General features: G+C 46.6%; 1 protein-coding gene across 6 annotated transcripts; it reads left to right on the forward strand.

Moving 5' to 3' along the window:
* The first annotated feature begins 305 nt into the window (after positions 1–305).
* Positions 306–19,720, forward strand: ZBTB5 (zinc finger and BTB domain containing 5). Of its 6 annotated transcripts, none has more exons than XM_042788127.1 (3): positions 306–450; positions 8,704–9,874; positions 14,804–19,720. In XM_042788127.1, the coding sequence occupies exon 3, from the start codon at positions 14,808–14,810 to the stop codon at positions 16,830–16,832; it is 2,025 nt and encodes a 674-aa protein (XP_042644061.1). In that variant the 5' UTR covers positions 306–450; positions 8,704–9,874; positions 14,804–14,807; the 3' UTR covers positions 16,833–19,720. The 6 variants fall into 6 exon arrangements, with proteins under 6 accessions (XP_042644061.1, XP_042644062.1, XP_042644060.1 ...); XM_042788128.1 differs by having other exon boundaries at positions 9,747–9,874; XM_033008175.2 differs by lacking the exon at positions 306–450 and adding an exon at positions 717–928 and having other exon boundaries at positions 9,747–9,874.
* The last annotated feature ends 927 nt before the right edge of the window (positions 19,721–20,647 follow it).

Consider the following 20,647-nt stretch of genomic DNA (forward strand, 5'->3'; position numbering starts at 1 on the left):
GGGGCGGGGTGGGGCTTCCCGGGGCGGGACGGGGTTTCCCGGGCGGGGCATACCGGGGCGGAGCCTCCCGGGGCTGGGCGGGGCCTCTAGGGGCGGGGCCTCCGGGGGCGGGGCGAGAAGAGGCTCGCTGCCGTCACCGCGCGCCCCCGGGGAAAGCGGGCTCCGGCCCAATCACGGCTGTGCTTATTGCCGCCCGCTGGGGGGACGGCGGTGCCGCCGCTTAGGAGTAACGAGGGCGCCGGTTGGCTGGCGGCCGGATGGGCGGGGTCCCCTGCGCGGTGCCGTCACTTCCGCCCGCCGGCGCGGCCGCCGCAGCGCAGGGCCCGGGGAGGGGCGGAGCCGCAGGCCACAGGCGCGCGCAGACCGGCCCTTCCCGCCCGTCCCGTCCCGTCCCGGCCCGTCCCGCCGGTCCCGGCGCGCAGAAGCAGCGGGGGGTGGCGGGGGCTGCAGGTGAGCGGGGCGGGGGCGGTGCTGGGGGGCGGTGCTGGGGGGCGGGGCTGAGGTGGGCGGGCCGGGCCGGGCCGGGCCGGGAGCGGGGCGCAGCGCAGCGCAGCGCGACGGGCGGCCGCCCCCTCCCGCCCCTTCCCGGCCTCCACCGAGCCGCCCCGGGTGGCCCCGCGGGGCGGAGCGGCCGCGGCCGCGACGGGGAGCGCGGCTCCGCTGTGCTGGGGAGAGCTCCGGGCTGCGGGAGGGGGGCTGCGGGCGGGTCAGACACAGACAGACACACGGACGCGCACAGAATGTGCCGCGGGCCGTGAGGCGCTGCGTTGGACGAGGAACACCGGGGGGGCTTCTCGTCGTGTGTACGGCGGTGTGAGCGGAAGAGCCGCAGTCACACGGCTGCGGGTGTTTTAACTGCTGACGGTGCGAGGAGGAGGCGCAGGTGCTACCTCGAAGCTTGAGAGGGGCGTAAAGCTGGGATGTCCAGGTGACGTATAAAAACGCAGAAAGGTGCGACTCTGTTTTTCAGTACCGTGCCTTTCAGTGCATTCAGGAATAACAGCTTGTCCTATCTGTTAGGTTAATTCAATGCCCTGGAATTCTCAAAACCATATATCTTCACATGCCACATTATAAATTAAGTTTTACTTTCTTGTACTTGGTGTAATTATTGAATCGTGTGCGGAAGGCAGCATACAGGTGGAGGGATGTGAGATGTACTGCTGCCGTGCGTAAACTGTGTGTGCACCAGTTGCTCCTCTGGAATGTCTGTGTTCTCTCTGTGGCATTGACCTCACAGCTGCCAGTTTGTCTCATGGTAGTGCAAACAAAGGCAAACTCTGCAGTGGTCAAGCTAAGTGTGTTGCACTCTGCTGTAAACCCATATGTTATAAAGAAAGGCAAACCCAGAGTGGTGTCTGTGTGAAAACCGAGAGGGAAGTTACCATCTTTGCACTGACAAAAGCTGCTTAATTTTTTCCTCATCCTTTCAAAAATTACTCAGAAGGAATTTAGTTAATTTAGCATAATGCATTCAAGTCACGTAAATTTTTACGCTGTAGTGTGACTTTTAAACAGTGGGTAAGACAATGTGTTCTTTTGAATTCTTCATTAGTACATGCTCGTATTGGGTTTTGTGATGAGGTTTCAGTGGGGGGCTGCAGGGGTGGCTTCTGTGAGGAGATACCAGAAGCTGCCCCATATCAGATGGAGTCCGTTCCACCCGTCTCCAGGATGGACCCACTGCTGGCCCCAGCTGCGCCAGTCAGCAAGGGTGGTGGTGCCTCTCTGATAACATATTTAAGAAAGGCTGGAAAACACTGCTCAACAGCAGCTGGGAGAGAGGCGTGACAAAATGTGGGAGAAGTAACACTGCAGACCACCAAGGGTCAGTGAAGAAGGAAAGTGAGGAGGTGCTCCAGGCACTGGAGCACAGATTGCCCTGCAGCCCATGGCAGAGACCATGGTGACGCAGGTTGTCTGCCTGAAACCCATGGAGGTCCACGGCAGAGCGGGTGGACAGGCCCTGGAGGAAGCTGTAGTCTGTGGGAAACCCACACAGGAGGAGGTCTTCTGGCAGGATCTGTGGCCCACGAGGGGCCCACGCTGGAGCAATCTGTTCCTGAAGGACTGCACCCTGTGGAAGGGACCCATGCTGGAGAGGTTCATGAAGGACTGTCTTCTGTGGGAGGGACCCTGTGCTGGAGCAGGGGAAGAGCGTGAGGATGAAGGAACAGCAGACATAAAGTGTTATGAACTGACCACAACCCCCATGGCCTATCCTGCTATACAACTCAGGAGATGGAGGTAGAAGAGTTGGGAGTGAAGCTGAGCCTAGTGTGCTGTGTTTCTGTGGTGCGGTTTTTGGTAGCAGGGGAGGGGGCTACAGTGGTGGCCCCTGTAAGAAGCTTCTTGGAGCTCCCCCAGCTTGAAGTCAGACCTACTTCTGGCCAGGGTCGAGTCAATCAGCGATGGTGGCTGTGCCTCTGCAAAAACATTTGTAAGAAGGGGAACCTGAGAGGAGGTTGGGACTTGTGAGGAGGAGTTGAGAGAAGGACGAACACTGAGGTCAGTGGAAGGAAGGAGAAGGAAGTGGGGGAGGTGTGCCGGAGCAGAGACCCCTGCATCCCGTGGGGAGACAGCAGGGCTGCCCCCCTGCCACCCATGGAGGTCACTGATGGAGCAGAGCCCGACCTGAAGCCTGTGTTGGAGCCTGCTCCAGGACAGGCGGCTGCACTTAAAGGAGGCCGGGACTCTGAGGGGAGAAGCAGCCCCCCTGTTGCGGTTGGGCACTGGGAGGGCTGCAACACGCGGCGGGGACCCATGCTGGGGCAGCTTGGGAACGGCCGCGGCCCGTGGGGAGGACTCACTGCGGAGAAGTTTCATGGAGGCCTGCCTGCAGTGAGAGGGGAGCCCTGTGGAGCAGGGGAGGGATGTGCGGGGTTCCCCCCAGCTCCCAAGAAGGAAGAAGCGGTGAGCTAGCTGTGACCCCCATCCCCTGCCCTTGAGCTGCTGGAGGAGGAGAGGGAGAGATGGGTAGCAGAGCTGAGCCCGGGGAGAAGGTGGGGGAAAATGTTTTGGATGTGGTGGCAATTCTCACTGTCCCACCTTGTCTGTTAACCGTTGTCTTTGTTAGGGTTTGAATTGAAGTGATGTCTGTTGCCCAAATGAGTGAGCACCCCTCCCTCTCTCTAGCTGGACTCCTGAGCCATTCCTGATAGGGTGGAAGGGGTGAGTGAGCAGCTGTGTGGTGCTCAGTTGCCCTCTGGGCTCAAACCATGACACCTAGGAAGAAGGAGTGGGGAAGGTGTTTTTAGTTGTGTTTTTATTTTTTTTTCTATACTACTCTGTTATTTATTGGCAAGAAATTAAATTAATCCTTCCTCATGTCAGTTGTTTTGGATGGCAATTGGTGTATGATCTTCCTGTCCTTATACCAACCCACAAGCTTTTCATCTTACTTTCTACCCCATCTTGCTGAGGAGGGGGAGCGAGAGAACAGCTGGGTGGGTGTCTGATCAACCCACTACAATACCAAAATAGATGGGGACTGTGCAGTGCATCCATGTAGATTTTTACCTTCTGAGAGTAAAATAATAATGTTAGAAAATGAGTTTTTGGGAAGATCGGAAGCAGATAATTCGACAGTTCTCACTTGAAACACAGTAGTCATCTGTTGAAGCAATTATGTGGATGTAGTTGCTTAGTCTGAAGATGTGCAATACTAATGAATCCAGTGTGGTGGTGACAAACTATTATTTGTTACTTTAAGACATTTCCTGGCAAAAGTAGATTTATTCATTATGCACACAACTCTACTTTCATTGGGGTTAAAAACTTAGGCAAAGGTGACTGGACAGGATAGTTTAAAATTCTTGAATAGTGAAGTTGAAGAGCTAGATTTAGAAATGACTGCCACTGAGCAAGAAGGCATTGTGCTGGTGGTGCTGAGCTGTCTGTGACTGCCCTTTCCTGTGGGATCCTTGCCTGCAGACCTTTGGTTTTGAGTGCTGTTTGTGGTTTGATTCATGAACTGGGAGTGATGGTAGGCAGGAGAAGCTGGCAGCTGAATTTCCTTTGCAGTGCTGGACATTCTTGTGAGAGGATGATGGCAGTGACAGAGACTGCCATGGAACCATGAACCTCAAGGGAGATTTTCTGAACTGATAATGTAACTGTGAGTTCCGATCAATCCTCATTGATGGCAGTTTGTCTTCCCATGCCCTTAAATGGTTTTACTGCCCGTTCTGTGTAGCAGCGTTCTCTGCTTTTCCCTTTACAAATAAATCAAATAGTGATATTGCCCTAACAGCTTTCTTCAGATGTTTTACTGTGCAATGCCTAAAACCCCATTGTGCTCTTGGGAGAGCTGTTTTCTCATATCTAGATACAGTTTTTTTAGCTTCCTAAGATCAAGAATATAATCCATTATCTTCTTTTCCTGTTTTTTATTTATACCTAGAAAACACTGTGCTTTTGTAAGTTGACCAGAAAAGCACACGTCAGTTCTTTTGAGAGACTGATGCATGTGAAAGCTATTGTACTGACCTTGAAGCCCAAATGATGAAGAGGTTAGCCAGGAATTATAAGGAAACAGTGTTTGGTCTGTTTAGAAGATACAGCAGTAGAAGTGTGTTAAACAGTGGAATTACAGCAACGAAACAAACCCCGTGGTGACAAGCTGAGATGGCACATCAAAATGCAGGAATGGCACATTTCAGTCTCCTCCTGTGTGTCTTGCTCTGAAATATTGCACTGTGATGCAGGATCTGGAGACTGAAGGATGTATCATAGTGCTGGGAGGAGGTGAGTGGAAACATCAGGAAACTGGGGGATGGCTGTGTCCCAGGTAGTGTCCATTTCTTCAGATAACTAAGAGTAGCTAAGAAAAATCTAGCCTTTTTTTAGGAAGCTTTTTGTTGCTTCTTTCAAAGATGTTCTTTGCAGCTGTCAGGCTGTGCTGTTACTGTTTGTTAATGAGTTGGTGTTGCCAGGGATTGGACTATATTTGCAGCATCTTTCAGATGATGAGAAAATACTAAACCATATGCTAATATCTTACTCCTCTCTGGAGTGCTGATGCAACCAGCAGCAGCATTTGCAGTGCAGTTTATTATTTCTTATTCTTAGACAAGTTGTAACTCATCCTCCCTGACAATAGGGAGATAAACTCCTTGAGTTGAACTATATATAAAACCTGGCTAAGGAAACACCTCAAATGAGATACTGCAAGCCCAGCTGTCAGTCATGATAGTCACTAGTTGCAGGCGCTTGTCAGACACACACAAAAAATGCCTTTCATGGCTGATACGGCATTGTTGTGTACACGAAAGCAATGTAGAGCTGGAGTCTACTTTATTTGTATGGGGTGAATCCAGAAATCACTTTAACTACTGTTAACTAAAATTCCACCATATGTTCAGTTTGAAAAAACTCTCGGAGCAGAGAATGCACACTCTCCACGTTTCAAAGTGACAAATCTTGCTGAAGACATCAAAGAAAGTGAAGACTTCCATTTCTTTCTGCCTCTACCATCTCACAGTCCTGCTGACTTGTTAAAAAAACAACAGCTGATAGTAGAAAGTATTTTCTGAAATAACACTTGTATCACTGTCTCCTATCTAGATTTATGTTTGTATTTCAGGCTGCAGGGGAGCTTTTATGAGATGTATTATTTCAAGCACAATGGTTAAGCACAGTACAAGTGTATTGTAATGTTTTGTAAAATGTAATTTAAGCTAAGAGGCAAACATTTATTAATATTATATGGATGCACTTTCAAGCTTTAGTTGTATGCCAGGGATTCCTACAGGCTTGGTACCTAGAATATAAAATGCATTTAAACACAGATTATTGGGAATGGGGTTTGAGGTGCAAGTAGTAAATCGTCCTTCATTTATCTGATAAGGAAAAAAAAAGTATTTAGTCTAAAGTTTTCATTAGTGTGTTTGTATGTTGGATTTCTTCTGGTACCATTCTACTGAATGGTATAGCTGAGGCAGCTGTTGTTAGTAACAAAATCAATTACTTTGCAAACGTTTTAAAAACTTCTTTAGGGGGATCATGAGGTTGTAATTGATTTTTTTGTTTGTTTGTTTGACTTCTTGACAGGGGCTCAGGATTGCAGTGTAATCTAAACCATGTCCTTTAGTATTGGATGTAGTAATAAAATTTTAAATAAGTCATCATTCAGAGTTGTTGTTTTTCACACTCTTTTATAGTGAGTTACTTTAACTTTTTTTTAGGGGTGAGAGAAAAGTAGTTTCAGTGCAAGTATACTTAAATACTTGCCTTGTCCCATCTTGCTGCAGCTTAAGTATTAGGGCAGAGGGATTTGATGGAAAAAGGGGCTGTAAGTCTATTTAGTATTACCAGTGCTAGTCATTCAAGAAATAGAAAGGAAACATATGAGAAATTATTACCATTACAAGCAGTAGAAATATGGGCTAATAAGACCTGAATTCCTATGGAGAATTCTGTGGTGTCCCTTCTGCTACGTGGTTGTGTTACCGGCTGTCCGTGGTGTTCCCTACTTGCCTGGCTGGGCAGATGGCTGCACGAGTGTCTCATTTGTGCTGTGTGAGCAAACTGTCCAGATGGCTGGGTTTGGGTGTTTGTGTTAAAAGAATAAGGGAATTAATTATGACTCCATGAGAAGTAGTACTTATAAATTTGTCGTCTTCTGTAACCAGACACCAACTTCAACTAAAAAAAATGGAAATTCAGCATGTAATCTCTTCTTTGTTGAATTTGGTTGGAGTTGAGAGAGGGACTCTGAGGTTAATAGCTAATGGGAAGCTAGTAAACAGGCTGTGTAGTTGTAAATTTTAGATCTCTCTTCCTGGAATTTCAAAACACTTGCACATCATCTTCCCAATGAGGTATTTTTAATCCAGATGCTTTCTTAATGCAGAAAGCTTATTTTAAGAAATTTAAGCCTTATCTTCATCCACATATATGAAGAATATTTTACTGTGTCATGATAAATGTTTGGTTAGGTGATCAGGCTCCTCTGCACAGCTCCCAGGGAGCTTGGAGGGGCAATGGCAGGAGGGGAAGCCCAAACAGTGCCCTGTGGGGCTGCTCCCAAACCCATCGCTGGAGCCAGCCCACTGCAGGGGCACAAGCAGGAACCCAAATCAAGGACCCTAAGAAAAGAGCACCCTGTCCAGGCCTGTGCCAGGACAGTCCAGCAGAGCCTCTGCCCAGTGTCCTGATGTACTAAGGAGGTTGCTGCCTGCTGCTAGGGCACATGGGCTGCAGGGAAAACCAGTTTGGGATTACACAGGGCTTGCTATGGGATGTTTAGGGGAGGACACAAAAGTGGGACAAAGGAGGAGTTTAAGGGAATTGGGGAGGAACAAGTATGAAAATATAGAGGGGTAAGGGGTTGAAAAGGGCTAGTCAAGTGGAGGCAGTTGGCTGGTTGGTGTGCTTGCCTGGCCGTGCTCTGTACCTGATGAGCACCATCTGTCCTGCTCTTTATTAAATTCTTTCATGGCTCTGCCCTGGGTGAGGGCTCTCTGGTCTGTGAGTGTAGCCATATGGTGAAGGACCCCTGTGTCCATGAGGCACTGATGGGACCACATGCAGGCATGCAAGTATCTGATGGCCAGTGAAGTGTCCTGGGAGCAAGGGGGTCTGTGGGTCCCTGAGGGCAGCTCTGGGTGTGAGAACTCCTCTGTCTATAGGGGCAAGAACATGGTGGGGTCAGCTGTGGGACCAGGGCGTCCCGGTTGGCTCTGTGTACCTGTGACAGTCTGTACTGGCAACTGGAGCCAAGCTGCAGCCGTGGGAACTCATGCACCTGCAGAATAGGGATGGGGAGACTGGGACCCAGGGGATAGCTACTGGAGGGGTCCACCTCCTGTGCCTGTGTGTATGTTCTCACAGGTGGGCTTCCATCCTGCCCAGCCAGAGAGGGGAGCAGGATGAGGCCTCTGGTGCTGCCCATGTTCTTGTGAGTGCTGCATGCCTCTCGTGGCGTACACGTGTGTGCTGGTCATTTATGCCGGCTGGGAACGCATCTTCTGCTGGGACCTAGGGGTGTTTAGCAGCAGCAGCCTTGCCTCTCTTGGTTTGTTGGATCTGCTGTGGTATGTTTTCTTCTAGCAGTGAAGTGGCAAGTTAAGTATTTAAATATCTACTGAGCACACTTTTTATTCAAAGGTTAGCGATCTTTTTAAATGTATAATCAAAATGCTAGGGAAAAAATGCTTCCTTATTAGTTTTTACCAAGTCAATCTTACATTAAAAAAAATCCATAGTTCTCTCCTAAAACTATTCTGAAAATACCAAAGCAAGCTGTAAAACTGAAAGCTGGAGAAGTAAGTAGATATAAAACTACACCTCCAGTGACTTGTGGTTCAGGGCCTTCCTCAGGTAGAGGTGACATCTGAGTATTTAATGGATCTCAATTGATTTTTCTTCAGTAATTATGCAGTGGCTGTTAAGTTCACATGTACTTGCCCGTGGCAAGGAGTTCTGTAGCTTTACTGTATTATATGTAGGAGTGTTTGGTTTTGACCCTGATGGTTTCGTTTCATAGACCTTAGTTCAGGGACAGGCAGAACAATTTTTTTTCCAGTCAGAATTTCGTAGATGTTTTTTCACTGCTTGCCCTTAAAATTTTCCTGGCTCTAACTATTTGTATTTATAGTAAAATTACTTGCAGCTAAACAATTTGGTATAGTTTCTTTTTACTTGTGGTCATTGGTTTGATTATAAAACTAAGCTGTTTCCTTTCCCACTGCTCTCCAAAAGGCCGCTGGACACAATGTCTAATGTTTGTACCACTGATGCTTCCTCTGAGTCCCACAGACTGGATCCAATTCAGCAGAAGATTTCATGTAACATTCTCTGGGTCCCCAGGATGTGAACAGGAGCTGTCTGTGAGCCTCACAAAGCCTGCAGAGACTGGCTTCTGAAACCACTCACTGCTCAGCTGGAGGCATCTCTCTCCTTCATCTGAATAGGCATTTGCACACCGTGTGAGGGGATGCCCCCTCATGTGCTGGAGATGTTGGGTCATTTGATAGGGGAATGATGGCAGTGTGCAGCCCACAGGTGGTTCAAGAAGGTCTTTATGGCCAGCTGTTGCTGAAAGGTAAGGTATCACTGATGCAGGATGGGAAGAAAGACCAAATGTGCATATCCAGAAATATGCCACTCCTACATATTTTGATACTGCCTTAAATGTACTGCATGTATCTAGTAACCTGAAGTAGCTGATATCTCACCGAATGTGGTATGTGGTTAGTATGCAATATATATGACTCAAATGTGGTTTTACAATTTTCAGTTGATCTTGGACAAGATCTCAACTTCACTGTGGGGTCTGTGTTTGATTCTGGTTTGAGGACTTCAGTCTTCAAGGTGTACTAAAAGTTAAATACCGTGCCAAATTAATGTTACTTGAAGCAAAACTGGGGTTTATCTTGTTTCAGGTGCATGAAGGATGCATTCACTTTTGGTGACTGTAAGCAAGGACTCTCTGAATTCTGAAATCCCAAGTCACTGGTCAAAACAATGACGCTTGTCTGTTTTCTCTGGTTCAAATGCGTATTGCTGCCTAGACAGAAATACCTCGGACAATTCCTGTAACATATCTTCCTTTCTGCAGTCCAGCTCAATCTTTTTACTGTTGTGAAATCCTATCCTCATGTTGTTTGGAGTTTTCCCCATCCAGTCTTCTCTGGACATTGGTTCACATCTGTGATTACATAGCCTTCTGAAGCACACCACTGCCTGGGATTGTCTTGATAAGGGCAATGTATGAGCTCTCAAGTATTTTGTATCTTCTGCAGTGCGTTTCGTAAAGACCTAAAGCAGCGCACAGACAGGGGAACTGCTTGGGTGCTTGTGAACAGCTTGCTTCTGACGACCCTTGAAGCTGGAGCAGCCTCTGCTGGGCCCTGTGCTTTCTGCAGTGAAGGTACAAGTGGAGCGATTTCGTTCTTGGTTGCAGATGGGGCACAGCAAAGCGCTCCCATCTTAGCCGCCTTTCTAGGTGGCGGTGCTAATGGTGCAGTGCTGCTGCGTTTTGGAAAGTCACTAGTTAATGCCACAGTGTCCTCCAGCTCTGGTCCTTAGTGAAAGATCCCTTGCCTCTCCTGGTGTGGTAGGTGCCTGGTGTTTTCCAGGGTGTTTGTTGGTGGGCTGTAGTGTTGTACACTGTGTGGATCAGGCCTGCATGTAGCCACACAACTGTGAAATGGTTCCTTGGAGCTGTTGCTCTTGACTGGGGAGTGAAGTGAAAAGAAAGTCAACCAGCATCCAGGTCCCTCAGTGGCACACTGATGTTATAGTGGTGGTACTCTAAACTGGGCAAGTTTCTTGGTTGCTCTGGCAACAGTTGCCCCGCTGCTGCCTTTCTCTAAATTCCCCCTAAATCCTGTGTTTTAGTGCCACGAAGCCAAGGACAGAGCATTATCTCTGGCATAACACCCGGCCCATCTCAGAGGTGGGCATAAGGTGATAAATGAAGAATTGTTTGGCAGTGCCTTCTCAACTTTTCAGATACCTGGTGGGAGGGCAGCCCTTCCTTGCAGAGGAGGTCATCCCTACATGGTGCTTGCTGGAACAAAGGAGGGCATGAATTTAACCAGGTGTGCCCAAGCAGCAAGGCAGTCAGTGATGCAGCAGTGCTGATCACAAAGCAGCCCTGGCCTCTGCCACATTCCAGGCACCTGCAGATGGGACTTGTGGCTCTTGGCACAGTCTGCCCATCTTCCTTTTGCCCAGCTGCCTGAGGTCAGTGAGTTTCAGGGTCTGCTTTTTTGTTCCTCCCTCCTCCTGCCACCACCAGTAAGCATTCCCTCACTTTCCCACTTGTCTCGGAGAAAATGCGTAGAAGTAAAAACGCTGCAATTCTGAAGTTAGTCTTGTTTAACATTTTCTTGTTTGAAAAAGTCATCTTATTTTTACTGTCAAATACGTATTGGTAGTGAAAGATAAATAAAATCACCTATTGTCTGTATTCCTGTTTCTTATTTTAAAAAAGCAGCAAACTCAAATAATTCTGTTCCATTACATAATTTATAGAGGTAAGGGACATTGACATGGTACTCAATTCCATGACATTACGGTGTTATTTTCAGGCATCATGGCCTTAGTGCTGCCAAATTAGGGGATTTTTGATGCCACCGGTAAGCCTGGACCCTCACCACTGCTGGAAGGCATAAAGTGTAGTTTCTTTCTTTCTTCGTTTTAAAATACCCGAGAACCAATTACAGTTGGAGGCAACAGATTTTTGCCAGCATAAGTTTTGGATTTTCAGTGTTTAGGTAAAACTGTGGTTCTCTGTGAGTCTGTATCCTCTGGAGAGGGGCAGCGTTCTTTGTCCAGTGGCCTAGGTGGTGAAGCCTTTCTCCAGCAAAGGCCTGCCAAATGTGTGACGTGTGCTGAGGAGGAGGGTGGATACCAGCTGCCTCCTGACTGGGGAACCACAGCTGCTCTTGCATTAGCTCCAGCCTGGCAGCTGGGGCAGGAAGGGGCTGTTTTCTCCGATTTGCTTGTGACCTAATGGTTTTAGTCTTTGTGCTTTTATGTTAGTTTGCCAACTCTTCTGGTGTGAATTCAGATCTCTTTGCCTATTATATTACTGATTCCCGTAATTTTATGTAGGCCAACGTTAGTCTGAGTGCAGCAAAAGCTGGGAATTCGAGCAGATCCCTTTATTTGTCCAGGTTGCCCCTATGGGATTCCATAAGTTTGGGAATCAGAATATGGTAGTTGTTCATCACACAGAAGTGTCCATAGTAGCCTCAGGACAGGCTAAAAGCGGATGAGTGTCTGCATCTGAGGCCTTCTGATGGGATAGCTGTCTGTAGCCTCCTGTCCCTGACAATGCAAAACTTTGTTATTTAATGACGAGGAGTGCTGCAGAGCGCAATTACTCTGACCATCTCTTCCATAGCTGTTGGAGACACTGTCAACTTTTGTGTGAGGAGACTAGTAAGTCCGACGTGGTTTATAGCTGTGGGCCTAGTAGAAAAGGGGTGCCTAGCTTTTCACTCTTTCTGGATGGAGAACCAGCATGTGTTGAGCTTGTACTTGTTCCGCCCTGCCAGTGGATGGTGTGACAGGAAGCCTCACTCAGCCCCAGGCCCAGCTTGGTCTGACAGAATGTCATGGTTTGTGCTCAGAGGGCAACTGAGCACCACACAGCCTCTCACTCACCCCTTCTACCCCAGTGCTAAGAAGGGGAAAATAACCAAATGCATGGGATTCGAGATAGGACAGGGAAGGATAATTCACCCATTATGGTCACAGGCAAAAAGTAGACTTGTTAGGAGAAGAAAAAAAATGAACATAAATTTATTACAGACAGTAACACCACCACCACTTAACAGACAGAGTAGGACAGTGAGAAGCATTGCCACATCTTGAAAACACCTTCCCCCCTTCCTCCTACCCGGGTTCGGCTTTGCTCCTGATACCTCTACATCCTCCCCCAGTGGCACAGGGGCAGGGAATGGGGGGTATAGTCAGTGCTGCCGCTTCTTCCATCTTCAGTGTGGGGAAGGAACTTCTGGAACTTTGCCAGCCTCACAGGAGACAGTCCTCTACAACTTTTCTCCGACATGAGTCCCTCCCATGGGCTGCAGCCCTTCCTGAGCTGCTCCAGCGTGGGACACCCCCACATGCTGCAATCCACCCAGCACTGAACTACAACAGTGGCGGCTGCTTCTTCCCACAAGATCCTGGCCTCCTTCGGGCAGAGCTCCGTGATCAACCAGGCGGAAACCACAGGCCATAAATCAATGTCTGCTCCACCGTAGATCTTCATGGGTGGCAGGGGGGACCGCACTGCCGTCTCCCCACAGGATACAGGGGGGGTCTCTGCTCCGGCACACCTCCCCCCTCCTTTCTTCCTCCGTTCCTCCACTGACCTTGATGTTCACGCAGCTGCAGCAACTCCTCCTCCCAAGTCCCCCTGCACGTCACCACGTCCCTTCTTAAATACGTTATCGCAGAGGCGCAGCAGATTGGCTCAGTTTTGGTGCAGAGGTGGGACTGACTTGGAGCTGGGGGAGCTTTGAGAAGCTTCTCACAGGGGGCCACCCCTATAGCCCCCTCCCCTGCTACCGAAAACCCCACCACTCACTCAAACCCAGGACACTGGGTGCAGTGTGGGAGCGAGAGGGATTATTGTGCAGGGAGCAAGGGCGCCCAGAGCATGTATTAACTTAATTTCCTAATGAGAAACCTAATCTAATGCTGCTTGCAGAATAACTCCTACAAGTTCAAAAGAAGCGTGTTCTTTATACCAGCGGATCACAAACCCTTCTGCTTTCCCTTGACATGTTAATGGTGATAATCCAAGTCTGGGGAACGTTGCAGATGTACTGTCCTAGCTTGAGCTGAGTTGCTGGGTATCTGAGGTTTTGCTTTTTCTGATGATCCTTCCAAGTAAATAGTTAATCTATGTCCATCAAGGTGAATGAAATAGCAAAGTAATTAACAATCTACATCAACAGCTGTGCCTGTTTTCCTCTGAATGAATGAATGAGTGTACTTGGCACTGTCTCTGCCCTGAGCATACTTTCTGAGCAACATCTGTGAACAGTTTTAAATGCAAACAGTATGTCTGAGCAAACTTTACTGGCCAAACCTGGCTATGGGATGCTTTGTGGCCGTGCACACGTGCAGATGCAGCATATGGTTTGTTCACCACATGTATGCATTTGAGGACAGAATTTCTAAATCAGCAGACTCACATTCAATCCCTCTTCAAAAGTAGAATTCTCTGTGTGACCCTTTATTTTAGCTGCTTTACAGTCTTCTTGTGTCACATGATACTGTGGTATTGCTGTTGAAAAATAAATGTGAACACAAAAATGTGTGTGTGTATGCCATATACACGCAATTTTTCTGTTCCCCAAATCTTATACTTTGTTGATTTGTCATGAGAAAAAGTAGAGATACCAGCAGAAGTCACCTATTTAGCCTTAAGGTGAGTCTACTAAGATTTGTCTTGTGTTCTGTTAGTTGAAATTTAAGGAAAAAACACCCCTGAGTGTGTCTAGTAGTTTGCTGAGTACTGTATCATTTTGTCAAAATCTTTCCGTAACTCCCATGTGGACCAAGGGTCATAAAGAATAGCAAATACAGAAGTACAGAAATGGCTCTTAATGTTGTCAAACTTTCCTATCATTACCGTTTTATTTATTTTGTGGGAAAAAGAGGACTTTCAGTCCTAACTGATAAACTATAGTGAATAAGAAAATTGTATTGCACTTCTGATAGCTGAAGGTGGTAGTTTGAGATAAGAGCTGACCACTTGTTCCAGTGCAAAAGTGTCTCCCTTCTTCTCCATTAAGTCTCTTTTCTGTGTTTTTGTGTTGAAAGCGAGTACTTAAATGACAGTTCATCACAGTAGCTGAGAAACTGCAGAAAGTCAATTGCAGAAGGTGCAGCTGGAATAAATGAGAATTAAAATTCAGACTTTTCAGTGGGAGGTTATCTCATGAGTAATTTATCAAAGGTTGCAGTAGATTTTTCACAATCAGATTTAAGAACCAGGATTAAATGCTTATTATGAAAGAGAGCATTTTAGTTTGGAGAGGAGCTAATGGAGGTGAAATGACCTGCATTAATCAGTTCTCAGCAGAGCTGCCTGTGTCATGTCTGATGCTGAGGTGGCTGTTATACTAGGTCAGCTCCATGGCAGAACCCATGTTTTCTTCATTCTCCTTTGCAAGATTGCTGTCTTTGTACCAATGTGGCAGTGGTAAATTGAGAGCAGTTATTGTACGTCTGTCTTTCAGCTGTAATTTTTAATTTTCAGGCCTGGTTTTGCTGTGGTCTGAATAGGACTTCTGCCATTTTTAATATCAGTTTCTTCTGGTTTGTTTCATAGGATCATGGATTTTCCAGGACACTTTGAGCAGATCTTTCAGCAGCTCAACTACCAGAGGCTTCATGGTCAGCTTTGTGACTGTGTCATTGTGGTGGGAAACAGGCATTTCAAAGCGCATCGCTCTGTTTTGGCAGCATGCAGCACACATTTCCGAGCTCTGTTTACCGTAGCAGAAGGAGATCAGACTATGAATATGATTCAGCTGGACAGCGAAGTGGTGACAGCAGAAGCTTTTGCTGCTCTGATAGACATGATGTATACTTCCACACTAATGCTTGGGGAGAGCAATGTTATGGATGTCTTGCTGGCTGCTTCTCACTTACATTTGAACTCTGTCGTTAAAGCATGCAAACACTACCTTACTACCAGGACGCTGCCGATGTCTCCACCAAGTGATAGAGTTCAAGAGCAAAATGCGCGCATGCAGAGGTCTTTCATGCTCCAGCAGCTTGGGCTGAGCATTGTGAGCTCTGCCTTAAGCTCCTCTCAGAGCACGGAGGAGCAACCGAATACTATGAGCTCCTCAATGAGAAGTAACATCGAGCAGCGCTCTACTTTTCCAATCCGTCGTCTCCACAAACGTAAACAGTCTTCTGAAGATCGGGCCAGGCCGCGCATCAGGCCTGCCATGGACGAGTCTGTTTCCGAAGTGACCGCAGAGAGTGGGCAGTCAGTGGTTCACTCGCGGGAGGATTTCTTCTCGCCAGATTCACTGAAGATTGTGGACAACTCTAAGGCCGACGTTGTTGCTGATAACCAGGAGGATAATACTATTCTGTTTGATCAGTCCTTCAGTGCTCAGGAAGATGCTCAAGTGCCCAGCCAGTCTGACAACAGCGGAGGAAACATTTCACAGATGTCCATGGCATCCCAGGCAACGCAGGTGGAAACCAGCTTTGACCAGGAGGCTGCTTCTGAGAAGAACAACTTCCCATGTGAGAATCCAGAGGTCAGTCTGAACGAAAAAGAGCACATGAGGGTGGTGGTGAAGTCTGAGCCCCTGAGTTCCCCTGAGCCTCAGGATGAGGTGAGCGATGTCACGTCCCAGGCGGAGGGCAGTGAGTCTGTTGAAGTGGAAGGAGGAGTGGTGAGCGCAGAGAAGATAGAACTGAGTCCCGAGAGCAGTGATCGTAGCTTTTCTGACCCACAGTCCAGTACTGATAGGGTGGGAGACATCCATATTATGGAGGTGTCAAATAACCTGGAACACAAGCCTACTTTCAGTATCACAAATTTTCTAAATAAAAGCAGAGGTGGTGGCTTCGGTGCTAGTCAAAACAGTGATGACAACATTCCAAATACCACCAGTGACTGCCGAATGGACAGTGATGCCTCTTACCTGATGAGCCCAGAGTCGGGGCCTGCTGGTGGCCATTCGTCCGCCACCGTTTCTCACGTCGAGAATGCGTTTAGTGAGCCCACAGACTCTCATTTTGTTAGACCGATGCAAGATGTGATGGGTCTCCCCTGTGCACAGTCGTCTGGGTACCGGGCAGCGGAGCAGTTCGGCATGGATTTTCCACGGTCAGGCTTCGGCTTGCACTCCCTGTCAAGGGCAATGATGGGCTCAGGAAGAGGTGGAGCTAGCAGCTTTCCTGGCTACCGCCGCATAGCCCCCAAAATGCCCGTGGTCACCTCGGTCAGGAGCTCCCAGCTGCAAGATAACTCGTCCAGTTCCCAGCTGATCATGAACGGGACCACTGCTTTCGAAAACGGGCACCCGTCGCAGCCTGGCCCACCACAGCTGACGAGGGCATCTGCCGACGTCCTTTCAAAATGCAAGAAGGCCTTATCTGAGCACAACGTCTTGGTTGTAGAAGGTGCGCGCAAGTATGCGTGCAAGATCTGCTGCAAGACGTTTTTGACCTTGACAGACTGCAAGAAGCACATCCGTGTGCACACAGGAGAAAAGCCTTACGCCTGCCTGAAGTGCGGCAAGCGGTTCAGCCAGTCCAGCCACCTGTACAAGCACTCCAAGACAACCTGCCTGAGGTGGCAGAGCAGCAATCTGCCAAGCACTTTGCTCTAACCTTCTCCGCCCCGGGCCTGAAGGAGAATGCCAGTGCAGACGTCTAGCTCCCTGAAGCACCGCAGGAACATGAACACTATTTTCTTCAAGGCTCAGAGGCTGCTCTTGTCGTTCAGTGAACACGTGTGTTTGTGCCACATTGGGGATATTACTGTACCTACCTCACAGGGCTGTTGTGAGGCTTAAACAGCTGTAAGCAAGGAACTTGGAGATCTCAGAAGTCGCACTGTGGGTGTGTGAGGTGTTACTGTGATGTATGTTCAGGCCTTCGGCTGATGGGGATACAATCCCTAAAGCTAAGCAGTTCCTTTGCAGGGCAGAGGGGTGAGACTATAGTTATCTCATGAAGTAGCACGTTTCAAGAATGCAAATTTCCTCTTTTCTTTTTCTAAAGTATTTTGTAAAAGTGAAAGCATTTAAATAAATGACCTATAAACCAAGTTGCTACATTATGTATGGACAGTAATGCAAGAGCTGTTTACTGTAACTAATGCAGATTGCATATCTTTAAAAAAGAAAAACAACTTTGGATGCACCTGTCTGACATAATGCTTTAAAATATGCTAATTATAAAAATAGTTCTAGGGTTATGAGTGTATGTTTGGCTGTTTTGTAGTAAAGGACACTGTGTAATGAAGGTGCTTAAATTAAACCCAAGACAAGTAACTTTTGGACTGCCAGATGTATATATACTTTGAATACAGCAAGATCTGGATGTTTGACTGATTTTTTCTGTAGAAACTTGTATTAAGTGATAAGTGAAGTACTGTTTCTTGTTCGTGCTATTCTTAGCAGTATTTTAACCAATTTGTATCTCCTGTGTTAAAATTCTATATACACAGAAGTCTGAAAAGAGCTTGTCTTTGTCGGCTTTGTTATTTTGAAGGAGAGATAATTTGTGATGGCTTTTTTTACTGTGTGAGATAGTCTCTTGCTGTGTCCAGATGCTGATAGTCACTCTGATTCCCCTTTACTGCGTAAGCATATTGCCCTTTTCTGACACTCTTATCTTCTGGCTTTAATTTCCTCCTCTGTGCACTTACTTTCCTTCACAATTACTGATTGTTGCTCAGATCAAACCAGTCAGGAATGATCCTCATTTTCCATATTTATTTATGTCTCTTTCTATAGAATGTAGTTGTCAAATCCAGTCCTTCCACTGAAAGTAGTGTCATAAATGTACTTTTCCACATAAATTAAAAAAATCTAGCAAAGGTTTAACTTTTAAAAATAGCACTGCACACTTTGTATAGCAGAAATTCAGTGATCATTATTCTTCCAGTGAATCACGTAAATCTTGTTTTAATTTCCTCTTCTTTGATACCATTGTAACTAATGCTGTCTGCAGTCTCTCTTTTTCCTTTGTTAGAGGTGCACATGAACTAACTACTGGCATTCTGCATATTAGGTTTCTAAATAAAATTTTGGAGCACTTCTGCTGATAAATGTTGCTCCACCATACAGGAGCTGAGTCAGGGTCCATTCTGCTTAGGAGAGACGGAGGGTTTGTATTTCCTGGTATCTAAGTCACAGAGCAACATCTTTCCGTTAATACAAAAAAAAAAAACCTTGCAAACCTTCCCTGCTTTATTTTATTCTGTGTGGCACATGTGTCCTGTGTGATGATATTCAGCAGTTTTATGAAGTTTTTGCTACCTAATAGTTAGCCTTTTTAAGCATCTTGAACTAATATTTGGATAAACTGAAAATAAAATCCTAATCCACGGTCCTGTAGGTCATTTAGCAGGATGAACTGTGAAAACTGTTGAAGCACAGAAACCAAACAGTTATTGTCAGACCAAAGGAAACATCGAAACCTTTCTGTACTTGGCTTTATGTGAAACAGTAGTCTGCTAATGAAGAAATATGTCTTCGTCTCTGATTATACCAGTTCACATTGAAAAAAAAAAAAAGAAAAAGCCAGATGTCTGTCAGCATGTTGTTTGCACCTTGACCATCCAAACTAAATAGGAACATGGAAACAGTGAATGATTGGATTCATTCCTTTAAAACATTAAGATTTTGTTACAGGAATTATTTAATAGTCATATTTCTGGCTCTTGAATTTTATAAGCATTAAGGAAATGTGCTGCTTTTTATAAAGCACTAGGATATGCCACATTTTGTTTGATAATTTTGATATCAGGGGACTAACAGCATTGAGCTATACTAAACAATCTCACTGAAACGTCAATAAAATGCAGTATTTTGTACTTTAAGATTTTCTTGTGTTGCCTTATTAGTAATGTTCTGGTTGTTTCATCTTCCTTGCATTTCTAGTGGTTTGTTTTAAAAATAGGATGGTTTTACATTTTCTATCTGTTTCCTAAAGCACATCTGAATTTTTTTAATTCTTATGATGCATAGGAATAAAGCATCTATGTGAGTAAGGAGATTAGAGTAATTAAGAACTAATATGAGCAGATAAACATATTTAACTGTACTTTTGATCTGTTTTTATAAAAGTTTTAATGCTACTGTGAAATATCAGGCCTTGTGCAGGAGGACTTCTATCTTTCTTTAAGAAAAAATTCAACTTGGAGCATTTTTGAAAGTAGCAACTTTTACATTTCATTATTGATTGACAACTAGTGCATCTGGAGGAGCACACTGCAAACACAGGAGCCTGTGGCTGGCTTGTTGCTTTTGTAGTCTTCCAGTATGAAGCAATATCTCAGAATGGTATCTCTACTTCGCTATCACCTACTGTAAAATGAGAATATCTCATCTCAAAGCCTGGTAACACTGTCAGAGAGCTTATCACCCTGATTTTTGTTTAAAATTTAACTTTACAGATGCTATGGTGAGATCTCATGTGAAGATGTCAGTATGTTAGTATTACAGAACATATGAAAATAAACCCTACATTTTTGTGCTGTTGTGTCTGACTTGATCTGCTTGTTTATCTTATCCTGGTGTCTTTGCCAACAGCATATAATGGATTGACTAAACAAGTAACACTGGTGTGTTAGCTGATTGGGCTCTTTGAGTTACTAGGTCACTTGGCAGTGGGAAATAATCCCGTTGAAGTGTCGGCACACACGTAAGCATTTTTGTCAAATGAGTCCAAGCGCATAGTGCTGCCCCTGGCTGGCCTTGGGCTTCATGCTTGAGGCTTTGCCACTTTTGAGAGGACTTGTAATACCTCATCAACACGAAGCGGATCCGTACAGGAGCCAGTATAAAGTCCTGAAGGACCGTGTTGTCCCACCAGCGCAGTGTGAGCTGGTCTGAGCCAGCAGCGCGCGGCTGGGCTTCCCGGCAGGGGCTTTGGTCAGGCTTGGGGGGGTAGTGTCTTGTGGACTCGCTGCCTCAGCACGGAGGGCTGTCTTCTGGCTAGCTCTCTGCTCTGGAGGTGACATTAGAGATGTTTCATGCAGATCACTCCAGATGCCCTGTGGCTGGATGACCTTCTTGCAGGGATTGTGCTTCTGCCCGCGGGCGTGTTGCCTGCATCTCCCTCATCAGGCGAAGTCTGGAAAGCCTTGGGATTCTGGGAGCATTCCCACTTGTGCATGAAAATTATTTTCATGACATTCTTTCCAGCTGTATCAGTTCCCTGATGAGTTCACTGCAGCTGCACAGGTGCTTGTGCTGGCAAGGGAGCAAGGATGAGTGGCTGGGTGTTGCTGCGATTATTTTTGGTAGCAACATCTGAATGCCCATCAGTGACCTTCCAGGTCTGCAGCACAAGGCAACTAACAAAGGCTGGTTTGGTGACTCGGTTAATGAAATGTTTTAGTGCTGATGAGACTAAATTGCATGACATGGTAGCATAATTCATGTCTTGAATAGACATTGCGGTAGCTGAATAG

Source organism: Tyto alba, unplaced genomic scaffold (assembly GCF_018691265.1).
Source record: "Tyto alba isolate M040663 unplaced genomic scaffold, T.alba_DEE_v4.0 Super-Scaffold_13, whole genome shotgun sequence".
Classification (NCBI taxonomy): Eukaryota; Metazoa; Chordata; class Aves; order Strigiformes; family Tytonidae; genus Tyto; species Tyto alba.